The 27,557-nt window shown below is 44.5% G+C and overlaps 1 protein-coding gene across 3 annotated transcripts; it reads right to left on the reverse strand.

The window, feature by feature from the left end:
- Positions 1-531: 531 nt before the first annotated feature.
- On the reverse strand, positions 532-27,557 carry kif1c (kinesin family member 1C). 3 transcript variants are annotated; one of them, XM_027032777.2, is made up of 25 exons: positions 26,972-27,557; positions 26,815-26,879; positions 19,515-19,650; positions 17,618-17,694; positions 15,825-16,004; positions 13,792-13,857; positions 11,594-11,772; positions 10,809-10,920; positions 10,203-10,280; positions 9,996-10,061; positions 9,771-9,849; positions 9,569-9,647; positions 9,284-9,432; positions 8,624-8,751; positions 7,788-7,867; positions 7,562-7,637; positions 7,379-7,458; positions 7,107-7,201; positions 6,935-7,018; positions 6,041-6,221; positions 5,745-5,817; positions 5,384-5,482; positions 3,718-3,888; positions 2,828-3,232; positions 532-2,700 (listed from the first exon to the last, which is right to left on the reverse strand). In XM_027032777.2, the coding sequence occupies exons 3-25, from the start codon at positions 19,618-19,620 to the stop codon at positions 1,771-1,773; spliced, it is 3,573 nt and encodes a 1,190-aa protein (XP_026888578.2). In that variant the 5' UTR covers positions 19,621-19,650; positions 26,815-26,879; positions 26,972-27,557; the 3' UTR covers positions 532-1,770. The 3 variants fall into 3 exon arrangements, with proteins under 3 accessions (XP_026888578.2, XP_035382785.1, XP_026888579.2); XM_035526892.1 differs by lacking the exon at positions 26,815-26,879 and having other exon boundaries at positions 27,257-27,557; XM_027032778.2 differs by having other exon boundaries at positions 8,624-8,745; positions 26,815-27,557.

The following is a 27,557-nucleotide window of genomic DNA, read 5'->3' on the forward strand; positions in this document are numbered from 1 at the left end:
ATGATTGCCCTCCATCAGCTCACCATTGCTCCTTATGACCTGTGTGTATTTATACTCGAACACATCAGACTGACTACAGCCGATGAACACACTTAGATTCTGCGCCTGCCCAAAAGAAAAAAAGGAAATAACTCAAGAAAACCTCTGCTTCCTGAAAGTGCAGGGTTCTTATTCAGACTACTGAGTTCTGAGTCACTCCCATGCTTCCATAAAAATGTATGTAGTAATGTCATCATGACTAATGTTACACCTGTCCTCTAGGTAGTTAGCACAACAAAACTACTTTATGTGTAGCAAAGTATGTTAGCCTAAAACAAGCCACAGTGTGAAAGTCTATGCTGTCTCTTTGAGTACACTCAGCCAATCACTAAACTCCCTGATGGCTGACTGCCAATGCCGATTCAGCATGCACTGAGTATGGGTGATGGTTGGTCCTGACACTGTCCGACAGCTGAAAGTCAGGCCAGCATGTCCATAGCCTAAGACTATAGGGCAAAGGCACAGATCGTTAACAGCAGAAAACACTACCAATTAGTCAGGCAAGATAATATAGTGTTTTAATTGCCAAATGTTTTTTTCAGTTGCATGTCACTGCCACAAGAGCACTTGCATGTGACTAAAACAGCCACAAGTAAAAAAAAAAAAAAAAAAAAGGTTTTTACAATAAAACAAAGTAAATAAAGGGGTTTGTCTTTTTAGACTTTACTCATTAGTGACGTTCCCAATCTAAATTGGTCAATCACTACACCTATAAAGGGGAGAGACAGTTCAAACCTGTCTCAAAGGAATAGGAATACAGTGATGGTTAGACAAAAAAAAAAAAAAGAAACAGGAGAAAATAAGGACTTAACAATGATCGCCCTTTGGGTGTCATGTCCACATGCATGTCGAAATGACAGCACCATGGGCGCAGGTGCTCAGGAGCTGGTAACTCTTTGGTATCACTTTCAATGCTCTTCAGCAGACACAAGGTAGAATTATCAATGATATGCAGCAGCTGTTTCCAAATATACACATTTGGAAAGAAACGATCTTCTAAAATTACCACAATGCGCATGATAGCGAGGCACCAACAATCCCATCTGCAGGCCCCTTCTCTCCCATGTACAAACAGGGCCAATTATACACAGTAAACGTAACGCATGTAAACACAATCAATATACAATACGTGACGACAACATGTATAAAAAGTTCAGAAGGATTCCAGGCATATGAAGTTGTCCTAAGGCACGGAGTACAGCTCGACAGACGGAGTTGAGGTAAAGACTCCCAAAATGTGCAGCCCGAAAACATGATTCTCAGGTGCCCAAATGGACAAAGCCACACGGGCGCTTTGCTGGTATAAAATCACAGTCTGAGTCATTGCACTAAAAGAGTTCCTGTGTAAAATATCCTCGCGAGAAACCAGAGTGCAAACTGCTTCAAGCTCACTGCGCTCTCAACACTCACACCTTGGTGCTAAGAGACTGCATTGGTGTGAAAAGCACGTGTAGAGTATGTGTGTGTGTTTCCCCAGGGTAATATGAGGTGCATTACATCAAACAATAATAGCTTCCAGCATATTTCAGATAATACTGGATGTGTTTGGGGATGGTTGAAGTGGCTACCATGAGCCTTTTTTGACCATCCTGACACATTCCAGTTTCCTACAAAGTGTCACCACTGCACAAGCAGTCAAAGTCAAAAACATCTAAACTTTCCAATTAACTTCATCAGACCCTCCATTCCACTTTCATTGCCATTGGTTGCCATCTCAGTCAAAAGAGCCAATCAGGTTTCCATAGGTGTGGTGTGCTCCTCTTGGGTGAGTGGGGTATTAGGGCTGGATCCTGAAGCCTTTTGGGTCTTCTCAGTGGGGCTGGGCTGACGGTGGGGGGGCAGATAATAACCTGGTTGTTGGCTATGCTGTTTGTGGAACCCCTGTTTGCCCTGCTGCTGGTTCAGGTGCTGGTTCTGTTGGCAGTGGTTGTCTTCTTGCCCTGAGCTTGAGTTTGGACTGCACCAAATATACCTTTCCCTCCCATGATTTTGCTCCACTTGGCCCATTCCGCCATCTTTCCAGTCAGCGTTCACGTTTGGCTCGTGCTGTACATACCCGTCAAATGGATTCCGTCCTCGGTTCCGTGATCGCTGCCGGTTACCACGGTTGCTGTGGCCTCTGTTGCCATGATTGCGGCGTTGCTGGTGGTGGCTGTTGGCCCATTGGCCCTTGTTCAAAGGTGGGGACTGAAAGGTGTGCACGGAGCCCCCGTCAAAGGAAGAAGAATCCTTCCCATCCTGCGTGTCCGCACCTTCCCTCTGATTGGCCGAAGGACCCCAGTGGAAGCCCCTGTGCTGGGGGTTGCCCTTAAAAGGGAATAGCAGCTTTCTCTCCAGGGGGGGCAGGAAGCGACCCGTCCCTGGAAGGAACAGGCCGTTGGAGTTACGCGTGGACGGCTGCGTGGAGAAGTTGTTCTGAAGGCGCCCTGTGCCAGCGCTGAATGGGTTTTGAGGGCGTCCCGCTGGAGGGGTGTAGGGGGTGCTGTCGGACTGGGAGCCCATGTCCCGGCGGCGCTTAGGGTCTTGGAACTTGTCAGGGTACTGCCACCTGTGGCGACCTCGACGATACCCAGAGTCGTCCTCACCATACCAACTACTTTGGCCCACCACATCTTCGCCTCTAGCTCCGCTCACGTCTGCCATGGAGTCGTCTTCATCTCCCTGAATAAGGCAATAGCAACCATGACGACACGCTTCCACGGCAGTAACACAGTCAGTATATACCTAAAATATATGCATATATATACAATATGTCACACACAGGCACGCACACATATGCAAGCTGTACCTGCAGTCCTACTGGAAACACTTTCTCCATCTTCGCCATGCGGCCTCTGAGTGCCCTGATCTCCTCATCCTTCATGTTGTTCTGGATCTTCACCTCCTGTAAAATGTCCGTCAGCTTGTCGATGTGCGCTTTCAGCTCACCCATATCCGCTCTCCCTCCCACCGTGACCTTCTCCCTCCCTCCTGCCGTAGGCGGGGCCTCTTTGTCGTCCGGCTCCGCCCTCCTTTCTCGGTCGCCCTCGTCGTCGCCGATGCCCACCGTGTTGCACACATCCCTGGCCACGCTGCGCCAGCTGTCCCGCTCCTGCGGGTCACGCAGCCCATACGTCCTGCACAGGTCCTTCATCCGCACGATGGCCAGAGCCTCAATCTCCTGCCGCGTGTGCCGGAAGTCTCCCAGTGCCACCTGGAGTAGACAAGAAGGAACGAGAATGGAAAGAGAAGAGTAAAAGATGAAGGAGCAAAAAAATGAAGGAAAAGATTTGGTGTTTAAATTGCCCTTGCAGCTGTTTTTGGTATCACAGTTTAAGATTCAACTCCATGCCACATCAGCTAACTTACAAGAACTCCAACTACTGTTAAGACAAGAAGTATCTGCTAAATGCCATATTCAGATCTGTTTTAGCTCCTCATTCACCCGACATAGATCACTGGGTATGGCAGAGGTCTCCATGGCCTGGCCAAAGTGTTTTGGAAGCTGGAACAAACAAAACACTTGAAACAGGTGGTGGGGTGGGGTGTTAGGAAGACAGGGCGGAGTGGTGGGGTGTTGGAATGAAGGGGCGGAGTGGTGGGGTGGGGTGAAGAGGTGGGGTGTTGGGATGATGGGGCAGAGTGGTGGGGTGAAGGGGTGGGGTGTTGGGATGATGGGGCGGGGCAGGGTTGGCCTACCTCGTAGCAGATCTCTTTGATGGCCTGTGTGCGGAGGTCGTCCAAGCTGGGGTGAGGTTTGGCTCCGAGGCCTGCAGGAAGACGCCGTCGCTGTGGGATCTGATAGACACGCAGAGGCTCCCGGCGCTTCCCGCTGCTCGGCAAACCGCACTTCTTCACTATAGACTGCACCTGAAACCCCCCCCCACACACACACACACAAACACAGGCATTTACACTCCTGTCTTTGTGATGTATTACAAATGACGTAAAAGGAATAAAATAAAAGTGTTTTCCCCTCAGAGGAACCAGTCAAATGTCCCTAAATATTGCATTTTCAGATGTTGTTATCTCACACTGTTACTCACGAGGACAGATCACTTTTGATCACTGTACATGCCTACAGAACGAAAAATCAATCAGACAGAAAAGAAAAGGTTAGATCCCATTAGGGGATGCAGGTGCAACAGTGAGAGGGAGGGGGCAGGAACAAGCAGGGAGTATGATTTTATTAGTAGTCCATCGCCTCTGACACATTTTCAGAAAGAAGTTTGTTTTTTTTTTGTTTTTTTAATACTGAGCTCCATGGATGTTGTAATATACCTACAGGCTAGAATAGAGAACCATCCCACTCCCACACCTGATAATGAAAACCCCAAACGCAGCCACTGACCCAGCGATCCATTTATCCTGTTACTAATGCCCCAATTTCAGCCAAGACTGGGTTAGGGCAAACGCCACACATTTATTCTAAATGTGCCAGGGTCTAGAAAAATGACAGAATAAATGAATGAAAGTGTTTTGCAATTTTCGAGCTTTACCTGGACAAAGGAAATCTGTGCATGTGTGTATATGTGTGTTTATGTTTTATAGCGCACACCTGGACAGAGAACCTTGACTAACCAAGTGGTGTGTGTGTGTGTGAGTGCGCGAGTGCAGTTCTAATGTTGTTGTAAAACTACACTGTGACCTCCAGCACGGAATGAGAAGAATGTGCCCAGTACTGACAGTCATGAATTAAGAGTAGCGCGGCTGTTAAAGCAAGGCCTCGGTCTGCTCTCCACACACGCGGGCAGCTGAAACAGAATCAGACTTCCTGCAGCGATGCTAATGTCCCTGCCTGGGTTTGGGAAGGATGGTTTCAGGATGGTTTCAGTGCCATCACCCATCGCTGGCTGCATTAGCGTGTGCTGGGCGGAGCGAGTGAACTCCACCGGGCCTTTACCCCGGGCCTCTGCTAACACACGGCCGGCGCCAGCTGAGTCAGCCATAGTTATTAAGGGGAGAAAAGCCAGCTGACTGACCGCCCATGACATAGAATACACACACGCACACAAACGATCTGAGTCAAGCATTGCATCACATAAGTGAAAACTCAAGGTGAAAAGGAACATTATGTAAGCACGCAGGCTTAGGCAAGGTATGTGAAGCACGGTCAACACTGGATGTTACAGCATTTGAACAAAAACAGAGAATTTGATCTCATATACCATAGATTTTTGTATACTTTTCCATGACTTGTCATATCACCCAACCGTAATTAAAGTGTAAAAGGTTTTATTGTGGGGGATCTATATAAATTACTGCTTGCTGAGTGAGTTTACACAAACCTGTCTGTATGTGTATATGAGTTTTTGTATGTATGCATGTGTATGTGTGTGTGTGTGTGTGTGTGAGAGAGAGAGACCTTGTTGGCTGGTAGTTTCTCTCGGAGGGAAGTGATGAGCCTCCAACTCTCCTCACAGGAACGTTTATCAGAGTCATCACCACTGTCAGAGTCTGCATACTGGAGTCAGACAGGGAGCGAGAGCGAGAGAGAGGGATGGCAGGAAAGTGGGGAGCAGAGGGAGGAGACATTGCACACACATCAGAGGTCAGAAGTGTTCCCACCATCAACATTATTCAAATCTGAGTCTACGCTATTAAAAGCATGAGTCACGCTACACTGAGACATGCGGACAGATAGTTGAGAAAGCTTGTAGGTGTGTGTGTGTGTGTGTGTGTGTGTGTGTGTGTGCGAGAAGTGACCTCATCTTTCTCCTCCTCACCAGTCTCTGCTGTTCCAGCAGCTGGTCAGCCTCTTCTTTCTCCTTGCGATACTGATTTTCCAAATCTTGCAGCCTGATACACAAAATGTGTGTTGGTATGAGAACGTGTCTGAGATTGTGTGTGTGTGACTGTGTGTGTACCCACGTCAGAATCAAAGTGCAGCTTTGACACTACGGTTACTGAAATTAATGTAATTTTGTACTGTTTATTCTTAATAAAGACCATAAGAAAAATTACGACACACACAACACACATGTACACAAGTACCAGATACACAAGCTCCTCTCATTCTCACCTTCTCTCCATCTCCTGTTTGATGTCGATGCCTTGCTTCTCAAGCAACTCTTTCTGTGCATAGCTCCAGTCCACCGGCTCCCCCTGCTGGTCCTGGGCTGCGTTGCGCTCCCTCTCCAGCCGCGCCTGCTCGGGGTGGTTAAAACGGAACACGTGGTTCTTCCCCATCACAATGCGGTTACCTGGAAAACACACAAACACGCACACACACAAACACAAAACACATAAGAAGGGCTGAAGGATTGTGTTTGCCAGTGTATGGGTTGAAAGAACGATGCTGGAGTTGATCTGTCTTCTTATACATGCAGTATTTTTGATATCTCTATATCATCTACCCAGGAGGAACCAGTTCAATCGCTGGTTTCCGATTAATAAAATGAGCTGAATAAAAAAACAACAACAAACAAACAAAAAAAATCACTAAACTTAAGTACAGGAATTCCCTGGACTCGACAGAACGAAAACTGCTTTGCATAAACATTCATATTTGCATAAATGATTATGCATAATGCAAAAACTTTGACTGTGCCACAGGAGAACAGTAAGGCCTACATGGAGTCAAGATGCTAACACAAACATCCCTGCTCATTACTCTTTCACAGCAAACACAGAACGTACGTGAGTAACATTCACATTCAGAAACCTCTCCTCCAGCACCCGGCTGACACTCGTACCCAGAGTGACTTACTGAGCACTACGTGAAAACAAGATGGATTTGAAGACACTCAAGCCTGTCACCATAACTATGCAGAAGCACACAGATAACAATAATGCAGCGTGGTGTTATGTTTCCCTAGACAAAATGTGTGTGTGTGTATGTGTGTGTCTGTGTGTGTGAGTGAGTGAGTGAGTGTGTGTGTGTGTGAGTGTGTGTGTGTGAGTGATGGTCTGGCACCTTGTTTGAGCACGACGCCTTCTGTGATCTGCTTCCCATTGACATACGTCTCTGCTCCGACTAGCGGCTCCAGAGTGACGACCACTGCATACAGAGATGATGAAGACTGCTGTCGTTTATTATCAGTACTAATAACACTATTGCTCCTAATGAGAAAGTCAGTTTTTCTCACCCTCTCCATTGTCCTCTACTTCACTACAGAAAACACAGTGCAGCTCCTTTATAAACTGACCACTTAGTCGAATATCTACATCCTCCTGTCCAACCCTGCAGCACACACACACACGTTTGAATACAGTTAGAAGGGAAAAGACATCTCGTAACATTCTTTCTCTCCCTCTCACACACACACACACACACACACACACACACAAGCGCACGCACACATGCACGCACACACACTCACACACTCACACAGGGTATTTCAGAACCAGGTGTCTGTACCTAGTTATTCCGTCTTTAATGTAATACAGTAGGCACTCAGACATTAGAGGGTCTTCATTCAAATTCACCAGATGGGGAGTCTGAAACACACACACACACACACACACTCTCAAATGTCAAAACACCAGTTTGTAAATGTAGAGTTAATAAATCTTCATTTACAGGCTAAAGACAGAGTCAGACTTTTTTGGGGGAGAACACTCCGACGGTGCCGCCATCTTCTCTTATAGACACCCCCATCTCTGCCAGCAGGGACTCTCTGATAACACACACGCATACAATGTTAAACAGTGTGTATGACTGCACACACACACACACACACACACACACACACACACACACAGTGTGTACGATGTATTCATTGGAGCTTATGTAAAAGTGTACGAGCCCGTGCGCGTGTGTCTCTCACCTCTCCTGCCGGATGGCTTCAGTCTTGTGCAGTTTTTCCTCCCACGTCTCATTCATCTCAGCAATGATCTTCTCAGTCTCCTGAAAGTGAGACAAAAGAGAGATATGAGTGAGAGAGAGAGATAGAGAGAGATAGAGAGAGACAGACAGATCAGAGCTGCTGATCGGAGCTTGAACCTTTAATTATTCAAGTTCAGTACAGGACCAATTAAAAACAAAAACATCTCTCATAATGCAGTGTTTGTGGATACATTTCCCACATTAACGAAAACAACACCCTGCAAGTTCACCAAAGACTGACAGCGTTTGGCCCATGGGCTCGGACTGATGAAGGAAATCTGCTTCAAGTTGACGAGCTCCACACGTATTGGTTTGGACTATATTCCCTCAGTGGCTACTCTAATTGCATATGAGGGCAATAGATGGCCCAGCTACAATGTGAAACACCCCCCTGCAGGCTCATCTATACCTTTACCCATAAACACGATTCCCTTTATTCTCACTAGCACTGCAATATTTTCTCATGTTTGAAAATACTGTTGTTTACATGATCATGCATCATGGTCTCGCTTTGGTCTCGCTCACGTAGTCTTCGACGTGGGTCCAGGGTGTGGCATTTGGAATGTGTGACTTTCAAACCTGTGTTTTGAAAGTCCAGATTTCATAAGTGATATGTACCTGCGCAGGGCATGTGTGCGTCTGTGTGTACGTGAGTATTTTCAGTATAATATGCTCTCCACTGCCTCTTTGTTGGTGGGTTGATGTGTGTATACAGTATGTATGTGTGTGTGTGTGTGTGTGTGTGTGTGTGTGTGTGTGTGTGTGTGTGTGTTATACCTTCAGTCTCTCCACTGCCTCCTCTTTGCTGATGGGGTTCTTTGGGCTGCTTGGACCCAAGTCTTCCATTGGAGTATCACTAACAATCTGGGGCTCAGGAAGAAGGGGATGCTGGGATACACCTGGACCTCCAAGCACAGACATGAGCACTTATATAAACACAGTGCAACTGTTTTCCTACAACTGTTAGTAATTATTGTTAGTTTTTATTACTAACGTTATTACTATGTTTATTATCAATATAATTGTATTTCAGTTGTTCATATAATTGTTACTACTCAGACTTGTTTTCACATCTCAATTGAGAATCACTAAAGTTAATATTGAATTGATTCTGATTGAATGTTGTGTGTGCATGATTGTATAAATGTTTAATAACCTATACTGTATAACCTGTGTGGCTGTGTGACAGTGTGAACAGTATACACTGTGTGTGTGTGTATACGAGTGTGTGCAGTATACACTGTATAAGTGTGTTTGAGTGTGCTTAGAAGTGCATAAAATGTGCACAGTACACACACACACACACACACACACACACACACAATGTACAATTTTAAATTACTTTGAATATACAGTGTACACTGTGTGTGCGTTTTACCTTTACCAGTGTACACTGTTGTGTGTGTGTACAGTTTACACACTGTGTGTTTGTTTTACCTGTAGCAATAATAAGCTCACTGAGGCCCTGTGAGAGCAGCAGTTCTTTGAGGCGTTTCACTTCCTCTTTCAGCTCTCGAACCAGTCGAGCATTGGGATCTTCATTAATGACGGCATTACAGCGAATCTGCTTTGCACGGTCTGCGTACCTGAAACACACGCACACACACCCACACCAGATGGGAAGTGAAAGATTCACACAACCAGCGATTTAGGTGTGTGTGTGTGTGTGTGTGTGTGTGTGTGTGTGTGTGTATGTGAGAGACAGAATGAAAGTGTTTCTACCTGAGTGTACTAAGCGTTTCCTCATAGTTGATGTCTGCTGGGCTCAGGGCAGCAATCATGGCTGTGCGTGAATTCCCACCTTAAACAGACCAACCAACCCAAACAGATAAAGATACAGAAACACACACACACACGCACACGCACACACCTCTTCCTCCCTCTCTGTCTTGTCACACACACACACACACACACACACTCTTACCCAGGTTCTCTCTCAGTAGCCAGGTCAGTACAGAGTCTCTGTAGGGAATGAAGTCAGACTTCCTTTTCTTGGTGCTTTGCTGGTGATCAAGACAGAAACACAGGCGAGTAAAACACATTAATAAACCAGCAAACAAACCAACAAACACCTGTTCATGCTAATAATCAGCAGCATTAGACAAATGTCTTCTTCATTTACTGGCACTAGTGTGTGTGTTTCTCTCACCATGTCTGCCAGTGCTGAGATGACTTTACCCAGTGTTGTCAAAGACTTGTTTATATTGGCACCTTCCTACAATTCGTACACCAGAAATGACTCAAAAAACGTAACGAACAAACACACATTGCTAGACAATAGAGTGCAATAATAAACAACCACTGAAAGATAATGTGATTTCAGTTCCAATCAGACAGCCATTACAACATTCCTTACCTTTAGCCTCATTCCCTTTGCTCCGGAAGAATCTGCTCTTTCACTTCCTGCCAGGTCAACCAGGCTGATCTTGCTCACCTGAAGAATATGGAGAGAGTCAAAACAGGGTCAATGACATCATCACTCATAGCATCATAACTATAATTAACTGTTCGGAGATCTGATTGGCCATTTGCATCCTAAACTAGTGCTATGGTTACAGCAGACGTTGTCCTGAAACAGTACTCCTGCTCTGAAAGGGTAGATAAGAGCGGAACTCTGGGTTTGGAATGAGAGAGCTAAATATTCATTCCTTTATGTCTTGGGACCAAGATGAGCAAACCATGACACTGAGGATTAGACAGGCTGTCCTCCCTGTGTTACAGACTCTATCAGCAATGAGGTTTAGACAGGCCGTCCTGCCTGTGCTATAGACTCTATGTCTCTCAAATTGTTAGCTGTGGGTAATTGTGTAATTCAACACCATGAACTCCATGAAACTTTACAGTAATGAATAAATAGGATTAATCCACTGTAAACAAGTTGATTATTGCTGCTTTGATAGGCACAGACGTGCATGTAGGCTATTATGAGGACACGCCCACACCCACACCCACACCCCTGCACCTTCTCTGTGTCCAGGTTAGTCATCTGGTCATGACGGTGCTGGGTGAAGAGGATGGTGAACACTGCATGAGAGCGACTGCTGGTCTCATTCATATTTGTAGCAGCTACTGTCCTGTGAAAGAGAGAACAGAGGGAGTGGGAAAAACCAACATGGAGGAGGGGAGAGAAAGACCATCAATACCTGGCTGTTTGAAATACACACCGAATAAACACACGTTTGTCTTCTGTATGTTCAGTAAATAAGGATCTGAAAACAGCCTATGGCTGTCCTGTCATGTTCATGCTATACTGTCAAATACAACTAGAACGTACAGCACATAAGACTCTGAATATGACCCAAGGGCATCTCTCTCTCTCTCTCTCTCTCTCTCTCTCTCTCTCTCTCTCTCTCTCTCTCTCTCTCTCTCTCTCTCTCTCACACACACACACACACACACACACACACAAAAAGCAAACACACAGGGTACACACATGTGCATACATAGCGTAAATAAGCAACCAAGAGTACCGAAACCCTTCTGAGTTACTTTAGGATTGGTGTTTATAGGGTGACCATTTATAATAACATACTGGGAACACAATTATTTCAACAATGTTATTTAACACCATGTTTTTTTAAGTTAAACGTTTATTTAAATACAGCTGCACAACAGAGTAAATGGCCCTATTTTAAATGTTAATGTTACAATAATCTTTACATTCCAGAGAGCATTTTAGAGGCAGCCCAACAACCTAAGACAGAGTGTTGCTGGACTATATTGGAACATACTGGTTTAGACAGATACCTGGCCTTGTTTCCACAGTCCATTAGATCGGCAATGTCGCTGTAGTCGGTGACAGCCATCTTGGACAGGTCTTCTACGTACGGGCCCATGATGGGGTGTTCTCGGACCCGCAGGGGCCCTCTGCACTTGGGATTCAGCAGATCCCTCACACGCTCACAGTAGATCTCCATGTATGAGACCTAAATGAAGAGAGGCATAGCAGCACTGACACACAGCTCTCACAACACTGACACACTCCCAGCACTGACACAGCTCTCACAACACTGACACACTCCCAGCACTGACACAGCTCTCACAACACTGACACACTCCCAGCACTGACACACAGCTCTCACAACGCTGACACACTCCCAGCACTGACAAACAGCTCTCACAACACTGACACACTCCCAGCACTGACACAGCGCACACACACTCCCAGCACTGACACAGCTCTCACAACACCGACGCACTCCCAGCGCTGACACACAGCTCTCACAACGCTGACGCACTCCCAGCACTGACACAGCTCTCACAACACTGACACACTCCCAGCACTGACACACAGCTCTCACAACACTGACGCACTCCCAGCACTGACACACAGCTCTCACAACACTGACACACTCCCAGCACTGACAGCTCTCACAACACTGACACACTCCCAGCACTGACACAGCTCTCACAACACTGACACACTCCCAGCACTGAAACACAGCTCTCACAACACTGACGCACTCCCAGCACTGACACACAGCTCTCACAACACTGACACACTCCCAGCACTGACAGCTCTCACAACACTGACACACTCTCAGCATAGACAGACAGCTCTCACAACGCTGACACACTCCCAGCACTGACACACAGCTCTCACAACACTGACACACTCCCAGCACTGACACACAGCTCTCACAACACTGACACACTCCCAGCACTGACACAGCTCTCACAACACTGACACACTCCCAGCACTGACACAGCTCTCACAACACTGACACACTCCCAGCACTGACACAGCTCTCACAACACTGACACACTCCCAGCACCAACACACAGCTCTCACAACACTGACACACTCCCAGCACTGACACACAGCCAGCACAACACTGACACACTCCCAGCACTGACACAGCTCTCACAACACTGACACTCCCAGCACTGACACAGCTCTCACAACACTGACACACTCCCAGCACCGACACACAGCTCTCACAACAGTGACACACTCCCAGCACCGACACACAGCTCTCACAACACTGACACACTCCCAGCACCGACACACAGCTCTCACAACACTGACACACTCCCAGCAGACACACAGCTCTCACAACACTGACGCACTCCCAGCACTGACACACAGCTCTCACAACACTGACACACTCCCAGCACAGACAGACAGCTCTCACAACGCTGACACACTCCCAGCACTGACACACAGCTCTCACAACACTGACACACTCCCAGCACTGACACAGCTCTCAACGCTGACACACTCCCAGCACTGACACACAGCTCTCACAACACTGACACACTTCCAGCACTGACACAGCTCTCACAACGCTGACACACTCCCAGCACTGACACAGCTCTCACAACACTGACACACTCCCAGCACTGACACACAGCTCTCACAACACTGACACACTCCCAGCACTGACACACAGCTCTCACAACGCTGACACACTCCCAGCACTGACACACAACTCTCACAACACCAACACACTCCCAGCACTGACACACAACTCTCAACACCAATACACTCCCAGCACTGAAACACAACTCTCACAACACCAACACGCTCACAGCACGGACACAGACTTTAGGCAGGCTGAATGTTGGTTTAGTCTGTGAGATTTATATACATTCTCTAATACTTCAAACGTTGTCATGAAGATGTGGGGTTTCAGAACAGGCAGTGATATCACTGTTATCACAGCTCAAAAATGCAAAAATGATTAGAGTGGCCTTTTAAAGACACGGATTTAATGTTTAAAAAGAAGCAAGCAAGGATGTGTTTTTGTAAACAACCTCAGTTTGCCATGCCGTGCCCCACCTGTTAGTTGGCCTGATGAAAACATGCCACTTAACAAGAACAGGTTACATGCTGTGAGCACCAACAATGACAGTGTGTTGACACTCTTTCAGAACGCAGACACAATAAAAACTTGTAACAACAGTAACCAAACACACACACACGGACACACACACAGCCTTACCTCCACAGAGAAGGACAGGTCGGGGTCAGTATTTTCTGCAGTTCGTCTGAACAAGTCTTCACAAAGCTAGGAGAATGTACGTACACACACACACACACACACACACACACACACACACACAAAAAACCCACACTCCATGAGCTCACGGCTAAAGGTCTTACACACAGTAATGTGCAGAACACTAACAGCTGAACCTCGCAGTGTAAACACAACCTCAACCCGAGCCCAGGTTTTTGCTTTGCGCTCGTTGCTGATTAATCATTAGAATAAATAATGAATAAATTGTTTAATTAAAGGAAAACAAACAAACAGAACAGCAGACCAGGGGGTATTCTTCAAGACAGATTTAACTTATTTCATTGGGACATTTTTTTCAACCACTAGAGAACTCAAGACAAAAAGCAGCACTGTGACACAGGAGTAAATCGAGGTAAGAGGCATTTTTAACCAGACACTCACACCTTCTGTTTTCCAGTCACGGGAGGAATTCTGATTTGGGAATCACACAGCAGGGTGTGTGCTTGTGCAGTCACTGCACTAAGTGAGTGTGTTTAATCTGGGCCTTGGAAGGGAGACAACTAGCAGAAGGGTGAATTTAAGAGGATTTAGACTATGTCAGTTTGGCAGCCTTGCAACATACAAAACTTCATTCCTTTTATGATGAATAAAACAGATAAGTGAGCCATTTGTAGTTATTGGCTATACTGGTCTGCATCCATAATATTTTGTATGTTTGAATACAAACATTCTTTTATTCAGACTATCGTATGTTATTGGTATTCCTCAGTCTAATAAAGTGTATTTATCATATTCAACTGAAGACTACTGCCTTTATCATTTTAATTGTGAAAGTGAAAATTGCGAAACCCTCTTTCCTTAGTTGTACATTATTCTGAATTATACTACATTACCTACAACCCCCACAGTAAGTACATTATCATTTCAATGTATTTCATTGGGACATTTTTTTCAACCACTAGAGAACTCGAGACAAAAATCAGCACTGTGACACAGGAGTAAATCGAGGTAATCCCCCTGGTGCTCACCGTCACATCTACAATGAACGGTGCAGTAATTGTCTTCATTACACCATAATGGTCAATTGTCTTCAAATATTCTGTTCCACCTTAAATCTCAATTTTCGTTTTCCACCTATATAAGATGGCATGTAAAATATAAATAACAAGCCAACTTCGGCTCCAGGATCTTTATTTTCACTGGAAGAAAAAAATACAAGCTGTGCTTCAAGTGTCTGGCATCTAAAAGCATGCTGTTTGCAGCGTTTTGGCTAAATGGTGCTACTGCTGCAGTTCCTTCTGACTTTTCCATAGAATTAAAAGCCTATGGACCGCCCATAACATGAACAGGAACTTCTGCTATGCTGTGTTTGAATGAGGGGAGCAGGGATTGGAAGATCTGGAATTTAAATGATTCAAACTGTTTATTTTACGTTATTAATGTAACATATGAAAACTTCAATTTAATTTACTTTTATTTGTTGGCTACATTTATTTCTAGAAAGCTTTTCAAGGGCTCCAAGCACACATGTAGCAAAAAAATTTGAATTTCCATATGCAACTTTCTATTATATTAGTCCAATATCATAATATATAATACAGCTGTTAACAGATTGTATATGGGCCTCCTGAGTGGCGCAGTGCTATAAGCGCTACCCCGTCATTGGCTGAGCACTGCTTTGATCTGTGAGCATAACTAGCCTTGCTCTATGTGCTCTATCTCCTAACACAGTGCCAACCCATTCTGGGGGTTCTGCTTGCCAGCACTCTTTCCCAAGTGTGTTGAACTGTCCAGTGGTGGTGGTGTGACGACTTACAATACAACACGACTTGGATGCCACCAACATTAGGGGCAAAAACTTGGGTAAGATCACCCACTCAAGAGTTCTCTTGGCTGGAAAAATTGCGACTTGTAAAAGCAACTTTCCACAACATTATTATTGCAGTATTGCAAATGCGGTTTACAAGCAATATGTGGCACAGCCCTGGGAGGCTTGTTTCTCTCAGCTATGTCACCTGTGGTATGATTCCCTGCTGGTTGGGCTCCTGCTTGCCCATCATGGTGTAGGACTTGCCGGCTCCGGTCTGGCCGTAAGCGAAGATGCACACGTTGTAGCCCTCGAAGGCATGCAGCAGCATCTCCTCTCCGATGTCCAGGTAGACCTGCCTCTGGGAGGTGAAGGATGGGTCCTCCTCCTAGGGTGCAGGAAGTGAGGTCATCATGCATGTTTAAAGCTGCTAACTGATCTAGCCCCGAAGGAGTCCACCTCCTCCCTTCACTCGCAACCTTCCTCCAATGCCCCCCCTCTCCAAACACTTGTCCACTTACGTGCTCAGTCTACCCGTCCACGTCTCCTGAATGGTTATTTCAGGCAAACAAATCTGAACTTTTTAGCTGCTCACTTCACAGCCTAGGTCAATCACAGAGACTAAAGGCAGCTCAGGTGAAGTGTTCTTTAACAAAATTTATTAATGATGTTACAGTTTCATCCAGCTTTAAAAGTTATTCCAGAAATACACTTGCATTCTTCATGGAATATTCTTCTAAGTGTTCTTTTTTCTCATGTTTGCCCTTTTCTACCAGTGTTGGTCCTCTAGCTAACGAATGCTATGCAGCTGGGATGGTGAGGGCGACACACGTCGCCAGCAGACACATCCTTTTGGCACAGGAGAGCGCCAACCACCGGCTCCTCCACCTTCCTGTTAGCATGCGAGAACACAGGACTGTATGTGTTCTGACAAGTTCAATAAAGCTCAAGTGGCTTTTACAGAATACGGAGTTGCAATCCAACTATGAGAGGGATTCACATTTTGAAACTTCTTTGAATTGTTGTTGCCAGATTTAAACTCCAATGGCAAATACTCGAGTGACATAATTTCCTTGTCAACTGACGTGTATGTGTGGCCTATATACAGTTTAATATGACATTGCAAGTGGAATTCATAATTTATAACGGGGGCAGGATCATACAAATCCTCGAAAGTGGCTAGTGATATTCTTGATATGGAAAATGACAGCAGCATGGGAGATTTTTCTCCAACTGATTCTCCACTTTGGGTCAGCAGGTGACATCTTGCGAATGTTTGAGCCTGTGGCAAGAGCAGACAGTTCATCTGGCTAAAGTCACCACAAATCCAAGGGATAACATGTAACGGAATGGTACATGCTAATCTTATCTAGTTTATTTAGCTAATAGGTGCTAATGTTAAATGCTGATGTATATTGGTGTGTATGTAGCTGTTGAAAATGTAATGTCTTATGTGCATTTTAATAAATTAATGTACCACGTAACTTTGCTATAAGCTTTCATTCCATGATCGTTTGCCAAATAAATGCATGTGAATCGTGCTCGTGGGTTTTACTTTGCCATAACATGTCAGACACCAAGGACAAAATATAGTGTAATAAAATAGATCAGACATTCGTATATATTAAACAAACGAACTTGGTACAGCATGACATAAGCATGCAAGAAAACGTCCCTCAGAAAACTCATCTACTGACATTGCGATCAAATTTACTAATAATTGCAATATTTATACCTTTAAGCACTTAAAAAAAAACAAAAAAACATCTGTCAAAATTTTCTAGTTTCCTGAAAAGACATGAAATATCACAGTGTAGTGTGGAAGGTCTTGGGAATTATTTTCTTATGTTAGTATGAATAAATGGCATGTAATAATAACTAATCTGTAGAGGATGCTATATTCCAGTAAATAAAAGTACTAGTTTCTTGAGTATTTAAAATTTTCATTGACTGTGAACACAGACTAGTACAGTTCTACTGAATGGTGGTCCTGTGTCGTACCGTGCTGTGTGACCAATATGAGTAGTCAAAAGTGAAGCTCTTGGGAGTATCTTTGGGCTGCTTGGGGTTGGCAATGCCTGTAATACAAACACCACAAAATAAACCAGTAGAAAAAACAATTAAAAAAAAAAAAAAATTTAGTTTTGTTTCTTAAACATTGACAATATAATGAAACCTTTGGAAGAACATTGAGTAGGGGGAGGGTGATTTGTTAAAAATGATTTTTTTATGCTTCATGCATAACTCAATAGCAGTTCTTTGCCAGATTTTTAAAAATATGCTCTCACATATCAGTGTAACAAAGGCACACACTACTCCGTGTTGACTAGGCCAATACCCAGCCACACACACAGGCTTCCCTTCAGCTCATGCCAGAGCTCTTAACATGGCAAACACTCCAGTAGAGCAACACTTCCTCTCCATAGAGATCCCTTTCACAGCCTATAGAATAGCTCTCTCTTAGTGGGCCTCTCACTCACTCTCTCTCTCCTTCCCTCGCTATGACTTCCGTGAGGGTGACCTTTTTTGGCTCTGATCTGAGACCAGTTTTGCACTGAGCTTATGATGGTGAGCTGTTGGGGTTTGGGCGAAGACAGCTGGACCTGGGTCAGTGCGTCAGTGGGAGAGTTTTGAGGAAAGGCGGGGGAGGAGGAGGCTCTCTGAAGAATGAACCGCTGCTGGGTAACAATAGGGAGGTCCGGGCCTTGGGCTCACATGCAGACCTGTGTTTGTACTGGAGAGAGAACAAGCCAAACAGACTGCCAGCCCAGCAGATTTTTTACATAGAAAGCGGGGGACAACTGGAGAGAGAGAGAGAGAGAGAGAGAGAGAGAGAGAGAGAGAGAGAGAGAGAGAGAGTGGTGAAAGAGAGGAAGGGTGGGAAAGGGATCGGGAAAGCTGAGTAACAAAAAGAGCAGTGGAAATGTGAGAAGGGAAGACAGGAGAGAGAAAGAGAGAGAAAGGGGGGACGGTTAAGACTGGAAGAAAGGTGGAAATGCCGTGTAAGAGGGAGAGAATGTGCGGTCTGGAGTGTAGCGCTAAGAAAGACCAGCTAGCATAGGAATTCCATGATCACTGCCAACCAGGATCATGTTGCCAACAACACTGCAATTTCAAAAACCAGTGATAACACAGTGCAGAGTAAAGCTAACACGACTAGCACCACTGGCTTTCAATACCAATGCTAACACAACATGACCAGCTATGCAGTTTCTGTACCTGTGAAAACAAAGCCCGGATCAAAGCTAACATGGCCAGCCTTGAAATTTCAATACCAATGCTAACAGGACACACCGATGGTAAAGTGGCTAGCAATGAGTTTTACTGTCAGTGGGGCCGAAAGAAGAAAGCAAACATACGGTTGTGTGTGTGTTCTTCTTTACATGGCCTTGGGGTGTGGTCTAGTGTTTAGTGAGGTGTAGCAAAAAGCCAGTAACAGGTAGTTATTTAAAATAAAAACGTTTAAAGAAATGCAAAAATAAACAACAATCAACGAGCAGAAAAAACGAGTGGGAAATGCAAAGCAGATGAATTTAGAAAGTAAGTAAGCAAATAAATAAACAAACATGTAGCACAGGACCTCCCTGCTGGGGCCTGAAGTACAGGCCTCAGCCCCTGGGAGTGTGGGAGCCTGGACTAGGGACTGTTAGAAGCAGCTCGGAAGTAAACAAGAACGCCAGTGCAGATTTACATTTCAGTAGCTCCAAATGCAAGTCAGTCAAAAAAAATGAGAAAGTATAATTGATTTCAGGCAAAACAGTATGTACGGTGCTGCCTATTTAGTCACTCATAATTGGAAAATTATGCAACATACAAACAGCACAAAAACACAAACAGTGTATCTGCTATTTACAGTTTGAGCAAGCTGATCTGATTTGTAAGTGTGTGTGTAACTTACAGGTGGACTTGTCCTGCATCTGTATCACACACTTGGCTCCACAGTTTGTCTCGCGGTTGTTGAAGGGCCGCACGCGGACTGCCACCTTCACTGAAGACGAGGCCATGATAACTGCTGACCAATCGCCTGTAAGCACCTGTGAGAAGGGAGGTTTGATTACCCTGACCCTTACAACAAACAACAATGTGTTAGTCATACTAAATAAACAAACAACAGATATTCGGAACCAAATTTCAATTTCATGTTGTAAATCTGTCCCATCTGATTTTGTATTGAAAGTCTCACTATTCATGTCCAATCCATCCAGATATATGTAAATATCGGTGTCGTCACGGTTAATCCCTCCCAACTTCCATGTTCCATGTTTTCCCTGTCGTGTGTATTTTAGTTCCATGCCTTAGTTTCATTTTCTCCGCCACGCGGTTGATTGCTTACATCTGTCCCTTTTCTACCTTGTTAAGTTAATGTATTTAAACCATGTCTAATTCCTTGTGTTTTGGCTGTTCATTGTGTTAATGTGGTTGTACTGAATGTATATCAGACTATCTGTTAACCTAAATCTGCCTGCATGTATGCAAGTCGTGTCTATTTTCTCTAGCCTGTATGTTAATTCTCGCCTTCGTCTCCTCAAGCCTGTGTGTTTAGTCCTTCATATATCCTAGCCCTTGTCTAGTTTAATTATGTATTCTACAACTCTCCGTGTTGGTATTATGACCCTGGACTACCCTAACGACTACGACTCTGGAATTGCCCATAATAAATCTCGCGCTTCTCTGCACACGCGTCCGCCTCCTTACCGCTCACCGTTACAGGTGTGCATTTTGTTTGGGTTTTATGTTATTGATAACATATCATATACACTTATAATCTTATTGCTAACATCGTATATTTACACTTTTATCAGGATGGGCTGGTGGGATTTTAAATAACACTATCAGAACTGACAGATTGTTTAACCTCTGTTCAAAGAGTAAAGCACAGAGGCCAAGAAGGCGGGACGTGATTGTAACGGGTTTACTTTGCTGCTGCCTGCTTTTCTCCTGGCAGTTTTCCCACACCTTTGTGAGGGCAGATCATTTCCCATATGGTGCGCACAGATCCACAGGCGTGGTGTACGTGGGTGTATGCAGGAGACCGGGGTGTGAGAGTCTGAGTGTGGAACAGGTGTTTCCTTCAGCATGATAACAGTGTGGCAGGCTGCCAAAACACACTCCAATGCAGGACGGACTAAATTATCCCATAATTACAGCAGACACAGAACACCACACACACAACCACAGGGGAAAAATCACCATCCTACAGTTATAACTTGGTCACAAAAGAAAATGTTCCTTTTAATCACAACATTGGCCTTAATGACGTAGGTGTAATGCATGCTGGAGACAATGGGGACATGTCCCCACCATTTTCTGAAATGGCAGATTTTGTCCCCATCACTTTTTAAAAATGTACCCAGAAAACATTAGTTTTCTCATTTATTCACTAATGATAAACAATAAAATATTTATTTTAGTCAATGAAATTAAATGTTTTATGTTCTACTCTTAATGTCAGAAACAGAAATTGTTGCTTGTACGTTGTCTCACGATGCCAAGATCACAAACACAGCGCAGCAATTTGTGACACAAAACTAATTACTTTTTAAAAAAATATGCAAGGCCAATCCATGGCGATAGGCTTCACCAACGTGGCCATAAACGTTTTCGTGAACGTCTTCCTTTCAGCCTCTGCAGTTTTCTTTGCAGTGAAGGGAACGTGGATTTTAGGGGCAACACGGGGTCCGCATTCTTGTCCCCAGCACTTTTCATAGCAAAGCTACACCTGTGCTCAATAAGCACAATATACTCCTGGGAAGACGTGTGCACGTTCAGTTTCTCCGCATTGTTACTAACTAACTATAAGCACACAATAACTATGAAACCGAGCCGTGGGTCCAATTTGTCATGCCACATGACTGACATTCGAATGCTTCCCTTCACTTGTTTGCAGACGAAGGGTCTGGTGAGATGAGGAGTGACTGATTAATCTCAGACATTTCTGCTATCTAGGCACACAGCCAACAGCTGTTTCTGGTGAATGCTGTGTGTGCCCTCTGGTGCAGGGAGCGTATGATCTTACAGATGTATACCACTTTCCAGGGGAGCTCAAGAATCTCAACTGATCAATTGTTAAGCTGGTATTTTTTTTAGCTGACATTTATCTGACCCAGGAGATAAAAACATTTATGGTGTTTTTAACTTGTTCTTCTTTTGGTGAAATGTGGAAGTCTGGAAGCATGCTTATAAGCCATGCATTGGAGCTTTCTGATTACTTCTTTGTGTGCTGGTGGTTTTATGTATTGTGTGTAAATAGGGCTGTTGGTTTTATGTATTGTGTGTAAATAGGGCACATGTAATGGTGACTATCTCAAAGGATCAAGGTCCCTCCAGCTGAGGCTCTACCAAAGGGTTCCTGCTGAAATGTTTAACAGATCTGGCTCTGAATAATGCTCCACTAAATAAATGAGTAACAAGATCAGAGAGCGTAGTGGGGACCCTTAAGCCTCACATAACAGGGCAGCCAAGATAGTGTTTTCTTCTAAATCACGCAACGCGATCGACGCATGATGAAAAGCCTCATCGATCCTCTTTGAGTCGAAGACAGTGACTGCCTCGTTGGAGTCCAAGTCAGCTGTCCTTCGCTACTTCGGACATCAGACTGATACCACTCCTCTTTGTCTCTTACAGGCAATGTTCAAGCACATGCACCAGAATTAACACATGCCTGTGTATTTCAGGCATTGCCAGTCTGGTATGAAAGAACAGTATGGGCTAGGCTGGGACATGCCTTAAGGGACTGTGAGTAACTTCTGACTCTGTGGGTGTGCGAGGGGGTGGGTGTGTGCTATATTAAAAGCTAAGGTGCAGACAAACTACGTGGAACAACGTGCAAAGTTCCCAACCCCTTTCCATGCACTCATCGGGCGCATGTCTTTGCAAATGAACGTAGATTTTAGTGATTTCCTCCTGTTTTCCAGCAGGCGGAGCACGCATTACAGCATCCGACGTGCAAAATAATTTAAACTAGGACCATCAACATGGCAAGCTGGAGAACAAGCCGTGAGAGCAGGCAGACACAGAGAGCCCTCAGAGGTAGGGGGTTAGCAGAGATCCTCTTGCACACAGCTTGTAAACTGGCCGTCTCCTGTCTAGTTTCTCCACTAAAAAACAAAGAACCCAAAAAACTGCTACACCGTCCTCGTCAAACGCTTCAAAGCTGCCAGCACTTCAGCTATGTAACTAATCTCTTCCCCTGCCATGTGTTTTTCAGTGTCTGATGGCTCAACTGTTAGAAATACTGAACATAGCTTGCTAAATTACTACGTTTCAGGCACACTCAGTATTTAGACCCTCAAATCTACATTCATTATACCCAAATGTGGGGATTTTCAATAACATTTGACTGTTACTTGAATTTTGATTTGTAATTTTTGACAGCTCTACCACACTGGCACAAATAAACAAAGACACACGCACGCATGCGCGCGCGCACCCATCTCTTACGGACCCAGCCAACATAACACACATAGCTGGCATGACAGACATACTGCTGCTAGTTTCAAAACACACTCTGGTTTGCACAAGCACATCAGGTGCCTGGGGGTCTACTTCTTTTATTCACACTGTTCTCTTTGCTCCCACTCTCCATCACCAACACAGTCCCTCCGTCTTCTTAACTCCCTCTTCCTAAATCACTCTTGCTTTCCATCACGGTCTCTCACTCTAATGTTCACCTGTGATAACCCATTACATTTCTTTCTTTGTCACTCCAGTGAGATTACACAACATAATGTGAAAGGTGTTTCTAGTAATGAATGAAACATATGAGCAGCCTCATAAATATCATTTAGGCTAAGTAATTTTGATCATCATCATCGTTATAAATCAACCCCAATCATGCCAGCCTTTACTGCTTAATACTTTGATAAGATACACTACATGGGCAAAAGTATTTGGTCACCTGACTACTCATTCATGGCATCTGCCAGGCACTCTTATCCAGACTGACTTACATATTTGCATGTGCTCCCTGGGAATCAAACCCATGACCTTGGCATTACTAACACTAAGATCTACCTGCCAAGCTACAGAAACATCATGCCCCTTTGACCTTGTCATTTCAAAACCATGGGAATTAATACAGAGTTGGCACACCCTTTGTGCTATAACATCATCCACTCTTCTGGGAACACTTTGCACAAGATTTTTGAGCATGTCTGTAGGAATCTGTGCCCATTCAGTGAAAAGATCATTTGTAAGGTCAAGCACTGATTTTGGTTGACAAAGCCTGGGTTGTTCCATTTCATCTCACAAATGTTAAAAGAGCTTGGTGTAGGCCACTGGAGTTCTTCCACACCAAACATGTCAAACCATGTCTTTATGGACTGTGCACAGGGGCACAGTCATGCTGGCACACGGAAAGGACTTCCCCAACATAAAGCCCCAAAGCTGGAAGCAAATAATTGTATAAAATGCCTTTGCATGCTGTACCATTAACCTGATCCTTCATTGGAACACTGGAACTTTACCCAAACCCTGAAAAACCATTATCCCTCCTCCACCAAACTTTATTGTTGGTACTATGCATTCTGCTAGATATCATTCTCCTGGCATCTGCCAAACCCAGATTCATTCCACAGACTCCCAAATAGTGAAGCATGATTCAACCCAGATTCCAATACTCCAGAAACGCATTTCATGAAGCTTGTAGTGCAATTTCTCAACAGTTTGAAACTTTGAAGAGAGTGAAGCAACAGAGGATGGGCAATTTTTAACCCACTGCTCACTCCAGCCCTCCGCTGGCCAACCTTTGTGAGTGTGAATGGTCTCCCCCTTCATGGTGGAGTTGGTGCTTCCACTCCACAGAAATACCACTTACAGTTGACTGTACATATATAACAGGGCAGAAGTTTCACACACTAACTAGGGGCAATGGTGGCATCCTATGACAGTGCCATGTCTAAAGCCACTGAGAGCTTCAGTACAACCCACTCTACTGTCAAGGCTTGTCTATGGAGATCACATGGCTGTATGCGCCATTTTACACACCTACCAAAGAGAGTTGCTAAAACACCTGAACTCAATAATTAGGAGGGGTGTCCACAAACCTTTGTCCATAGAGGGCATTTCTCAAACAATGGCTGTCTGACTAACTTTGGGTTTACCGCCAGTAAACAATTTAAACATGCCTCTTTTATCATCTGAAGGCATAGTTTGACTAAGAAGCTAACAGCAAAAAATGAAGAAAAAAAAAAGAATAAATGCCAACAAGAGTTAGCATAACCAAGGATTCATATCCTTCTTGTTTCTATTGATCCTTAGCTATTTCAGCACTGTCCTATTACTTAGTTCTAGTACATCACTAATACATTATTTACACAGATACACCATGTAATCAGACATCTCCATTGTCTCAGGAAGTTCTGTTGATCAGTGAAGTCCCAGCATTTTGCAACCTTTCACAACCTTAGCTCAGATTTTAACACTGCATAGCTACCTGTGGGTGAGGATCTAGTTGCAACTTTACATTCAACACCATTATTCTCTACTGCATCTGTATCATTTTAAGCGTTTGTTAAAACACTTTGGCAATTTGTGTGTCACAAATGCAATTTTTCAAAGTAACTCTCAAATATGCTTTTGCTCAATACAGTATGTATGTGTACAATATACAAATTTGAAATAAAACCTCCGCTGCTTTGTTTTACTTAAAAACATTTCTTCTATGCTACTAAAGAACACATGGGAGGAAGAACTCCACTTTTAACAAAGCTGTGCTACGTAAGAAAATTCTAAAGGAATGTGCTGTTTATATTTAAAATCAAAAACACCTGATGTAATTCTCTCCTTAAATACCTTCACCCAGTCTCAAGGGCAGAAGAAAACATGCTTCTGACATTATGTATCTTTCTGAACAAAAGAACATGTGTACTCAAAAATTAATCAAATCGTTCACACATTAAAAAGCTATGCACCTACTTTTAAGAGATTGTTCACTAAAAAAAAAATAAATCAAACAAAAAGAAAACCGACAAGGGCACTGAGGGAATAGAACTGACTCATGCATATGACCAGGCCTAAACTCACATCACACACTTAAACGGTTCTCTCCAGAGCGGCAGAGTTGGCTGGCTGCCGGGAATTTAAATGTCGGTCACATTTTAGTGATGGGGTGGAAAACAAAGGAGTGTCTGGATTGTAAATCAAAACCAGCAGCACTGCATGCATGGCCACAGAAATATGTCTCCCTCCATGGGTCCAGTATCAAAAAGCTTGTGCGTAACATGCCCAATGCCATAACTGTAAAACACCTCTGGCTTTACAGGCAAATATCCAACAAAACATGCTGTTATTCATGAAGTATCTTAAGTGCACTTAATACACCAGTGAGCACCTCTGGCTAGTTGCCAAACTGCATGTATGCCTCAAGTCCCAACAAATATTCCTGTAGCAAGAACACAAAAGTGCCAGGAGCAGTCAACAAGCCTGAGAAACACCAGAACAGCATGTGGGAAAAGGGGAGGAGAATAAGATTCATTATAGAGAGACATATGTTTAGGGAAAAACAGAGAAAAGGAATTTAGAGCAGAGGGAGAAGAAAGATAGTATCACCACACATTCCTGTGCGAGTGTCAGAATTGCATGTCTGTCATCATGACGCTCCTGCCCTGTAATAAGTCCCAAAGACAGGACTTCACAGTTCACACACTCCATATGCACTCTGTGTGCTGGGTGACCATTCTTTTGCAAAAATGCCTTAGGCCAGACAAAGGTATGACCAGGGCACCCGACATAGCCAATAAGAACTGCCCAACCCACGATCTGTTCCGATTGGGAAATGATATTTGAAGGACAACGAAGACGACTGACAAGACAAACACAATCACTAGTCAAACGTACTCTGGCCTTCTATGGTCATGTCCATTTGACCAATATGACGAAACTCTCTTTGCCATATTTATCTGTTCTTCAGACAGTTGCATCAGAGTGAAAGGAAAAAGACTCAACAGGTTTCCAGGGTAAATAAGCCCGGCTATCTGATGAAGAATTCAACATGCCGCCGGTCAGCTGATTCAGAAGCCCACGAGTCTTAAAATTGTTAAAGATTAATGTTTTCGATTCTGATTATATGAGGTAAACAACGCGTATACTTGGAACATCATCGATACACGCTGAGAAACTGCATTTTCCCCCCTCAGAAGCGTTTCATTGTGTTTAGTATGATGGTGGGGTGAGGGTTGGGGAGGGGACCGGCTACTCACCGCTTTTACGGGACGGTTAGCCTAGCTAGCTAACTCGCGCCCGGCCACAGGGGTCAGAAAAGGGGCTTCAACAGAGGTTTAGCAAAGCATACAATTATGGGCAGAAATGTCTCACTACTGCTGAAACTAAAAATCAAGCCGTTTTAGTCGTCAACACCTGTTTGCATGAACAGCCGGCTGCTGGATCACACACTAGGTTACATACGAAAGAGAAGGGTTGGGTGGAAAGTTCTCGGTTTAGTTCGATCGTACAATTCACAACGTGCCACAAATCCAAAATAAAAGTGACAGAAATATTAGATTCCCCGCGTTATTTCCTTCGATGTGAAAAAAAAAGTTTCTTCCCAAATAAACTTGAAGTCGTCAAGCGGTCGTACTATCCCAAATCACTCCACACCTAACGTTAAATAAAAAGGAAAAACAAAAAAACAAAAACACGCACATAATCCAGCCGGAGCGGATTCTTCGCGATCGCTCTCACCACACGAGCCCAGTTAAGATGATAATTCACCCGAATCTGTCGCAACAGCGGAACCCGGTGAATGGATCGCGCCAAGTTAGTGAAAATAAAACTTGAGTGGAAAAAGTCGCCGGTGCCCTCGGCCCTCGCGTGCGGCCCCGTCACCCCGATAGATCCCGCCTCTCTCCGCGCTCACGGGACAGCGCGCGGCCGGTCATTTCCAGAATGACGCCGGAACTCGGCCGCTGAAAGCAGGTTTTAGAGCGACAGCGGATTCCGTGAA

The sequence above is a fragment of the Electrophorus electricus genome, chromosome 6, assembly GCF_013358815.1.
Source record: "Electrophorus electricus isolate fEleEle1 chromosome 6, fEleEle1.pri, whole genome shotgun sequence".
NCBI classification, from domain to species: domain Eukaryota; kingdom Metazoa; phylum Chordata; class Actinopteri; order Gymnotiformes; family Gymnotidae; genus Electrophorus; species Electrophorus electricus.

Excerpts from the sequence above, each read along its gene's own strand:
- kif1c (XM_035526892.1), bottom strand. The coding sequence starts at position 19,620 with ATGGCCTCGTCTTCAGTGAAGGTGGCAGTCCGCGTGCGGCCCTTCAAC. Across the intron at positions 10,921-11,593 it reads GACTGTGGAAACAAGGCCAG|GACAGTAGCTGCTACAAATA; the intron begins GTATCTGTCTAA and ends TCTCTTTCACAG. Across the intron at positions 9,648-9,770 it reads GCTACTGAGAGAGAACCTGG|GTGGGAATTCACGCACAGCC; the intron begins GTAAGAGTGTGT and ends GGTCTGTTTAAG.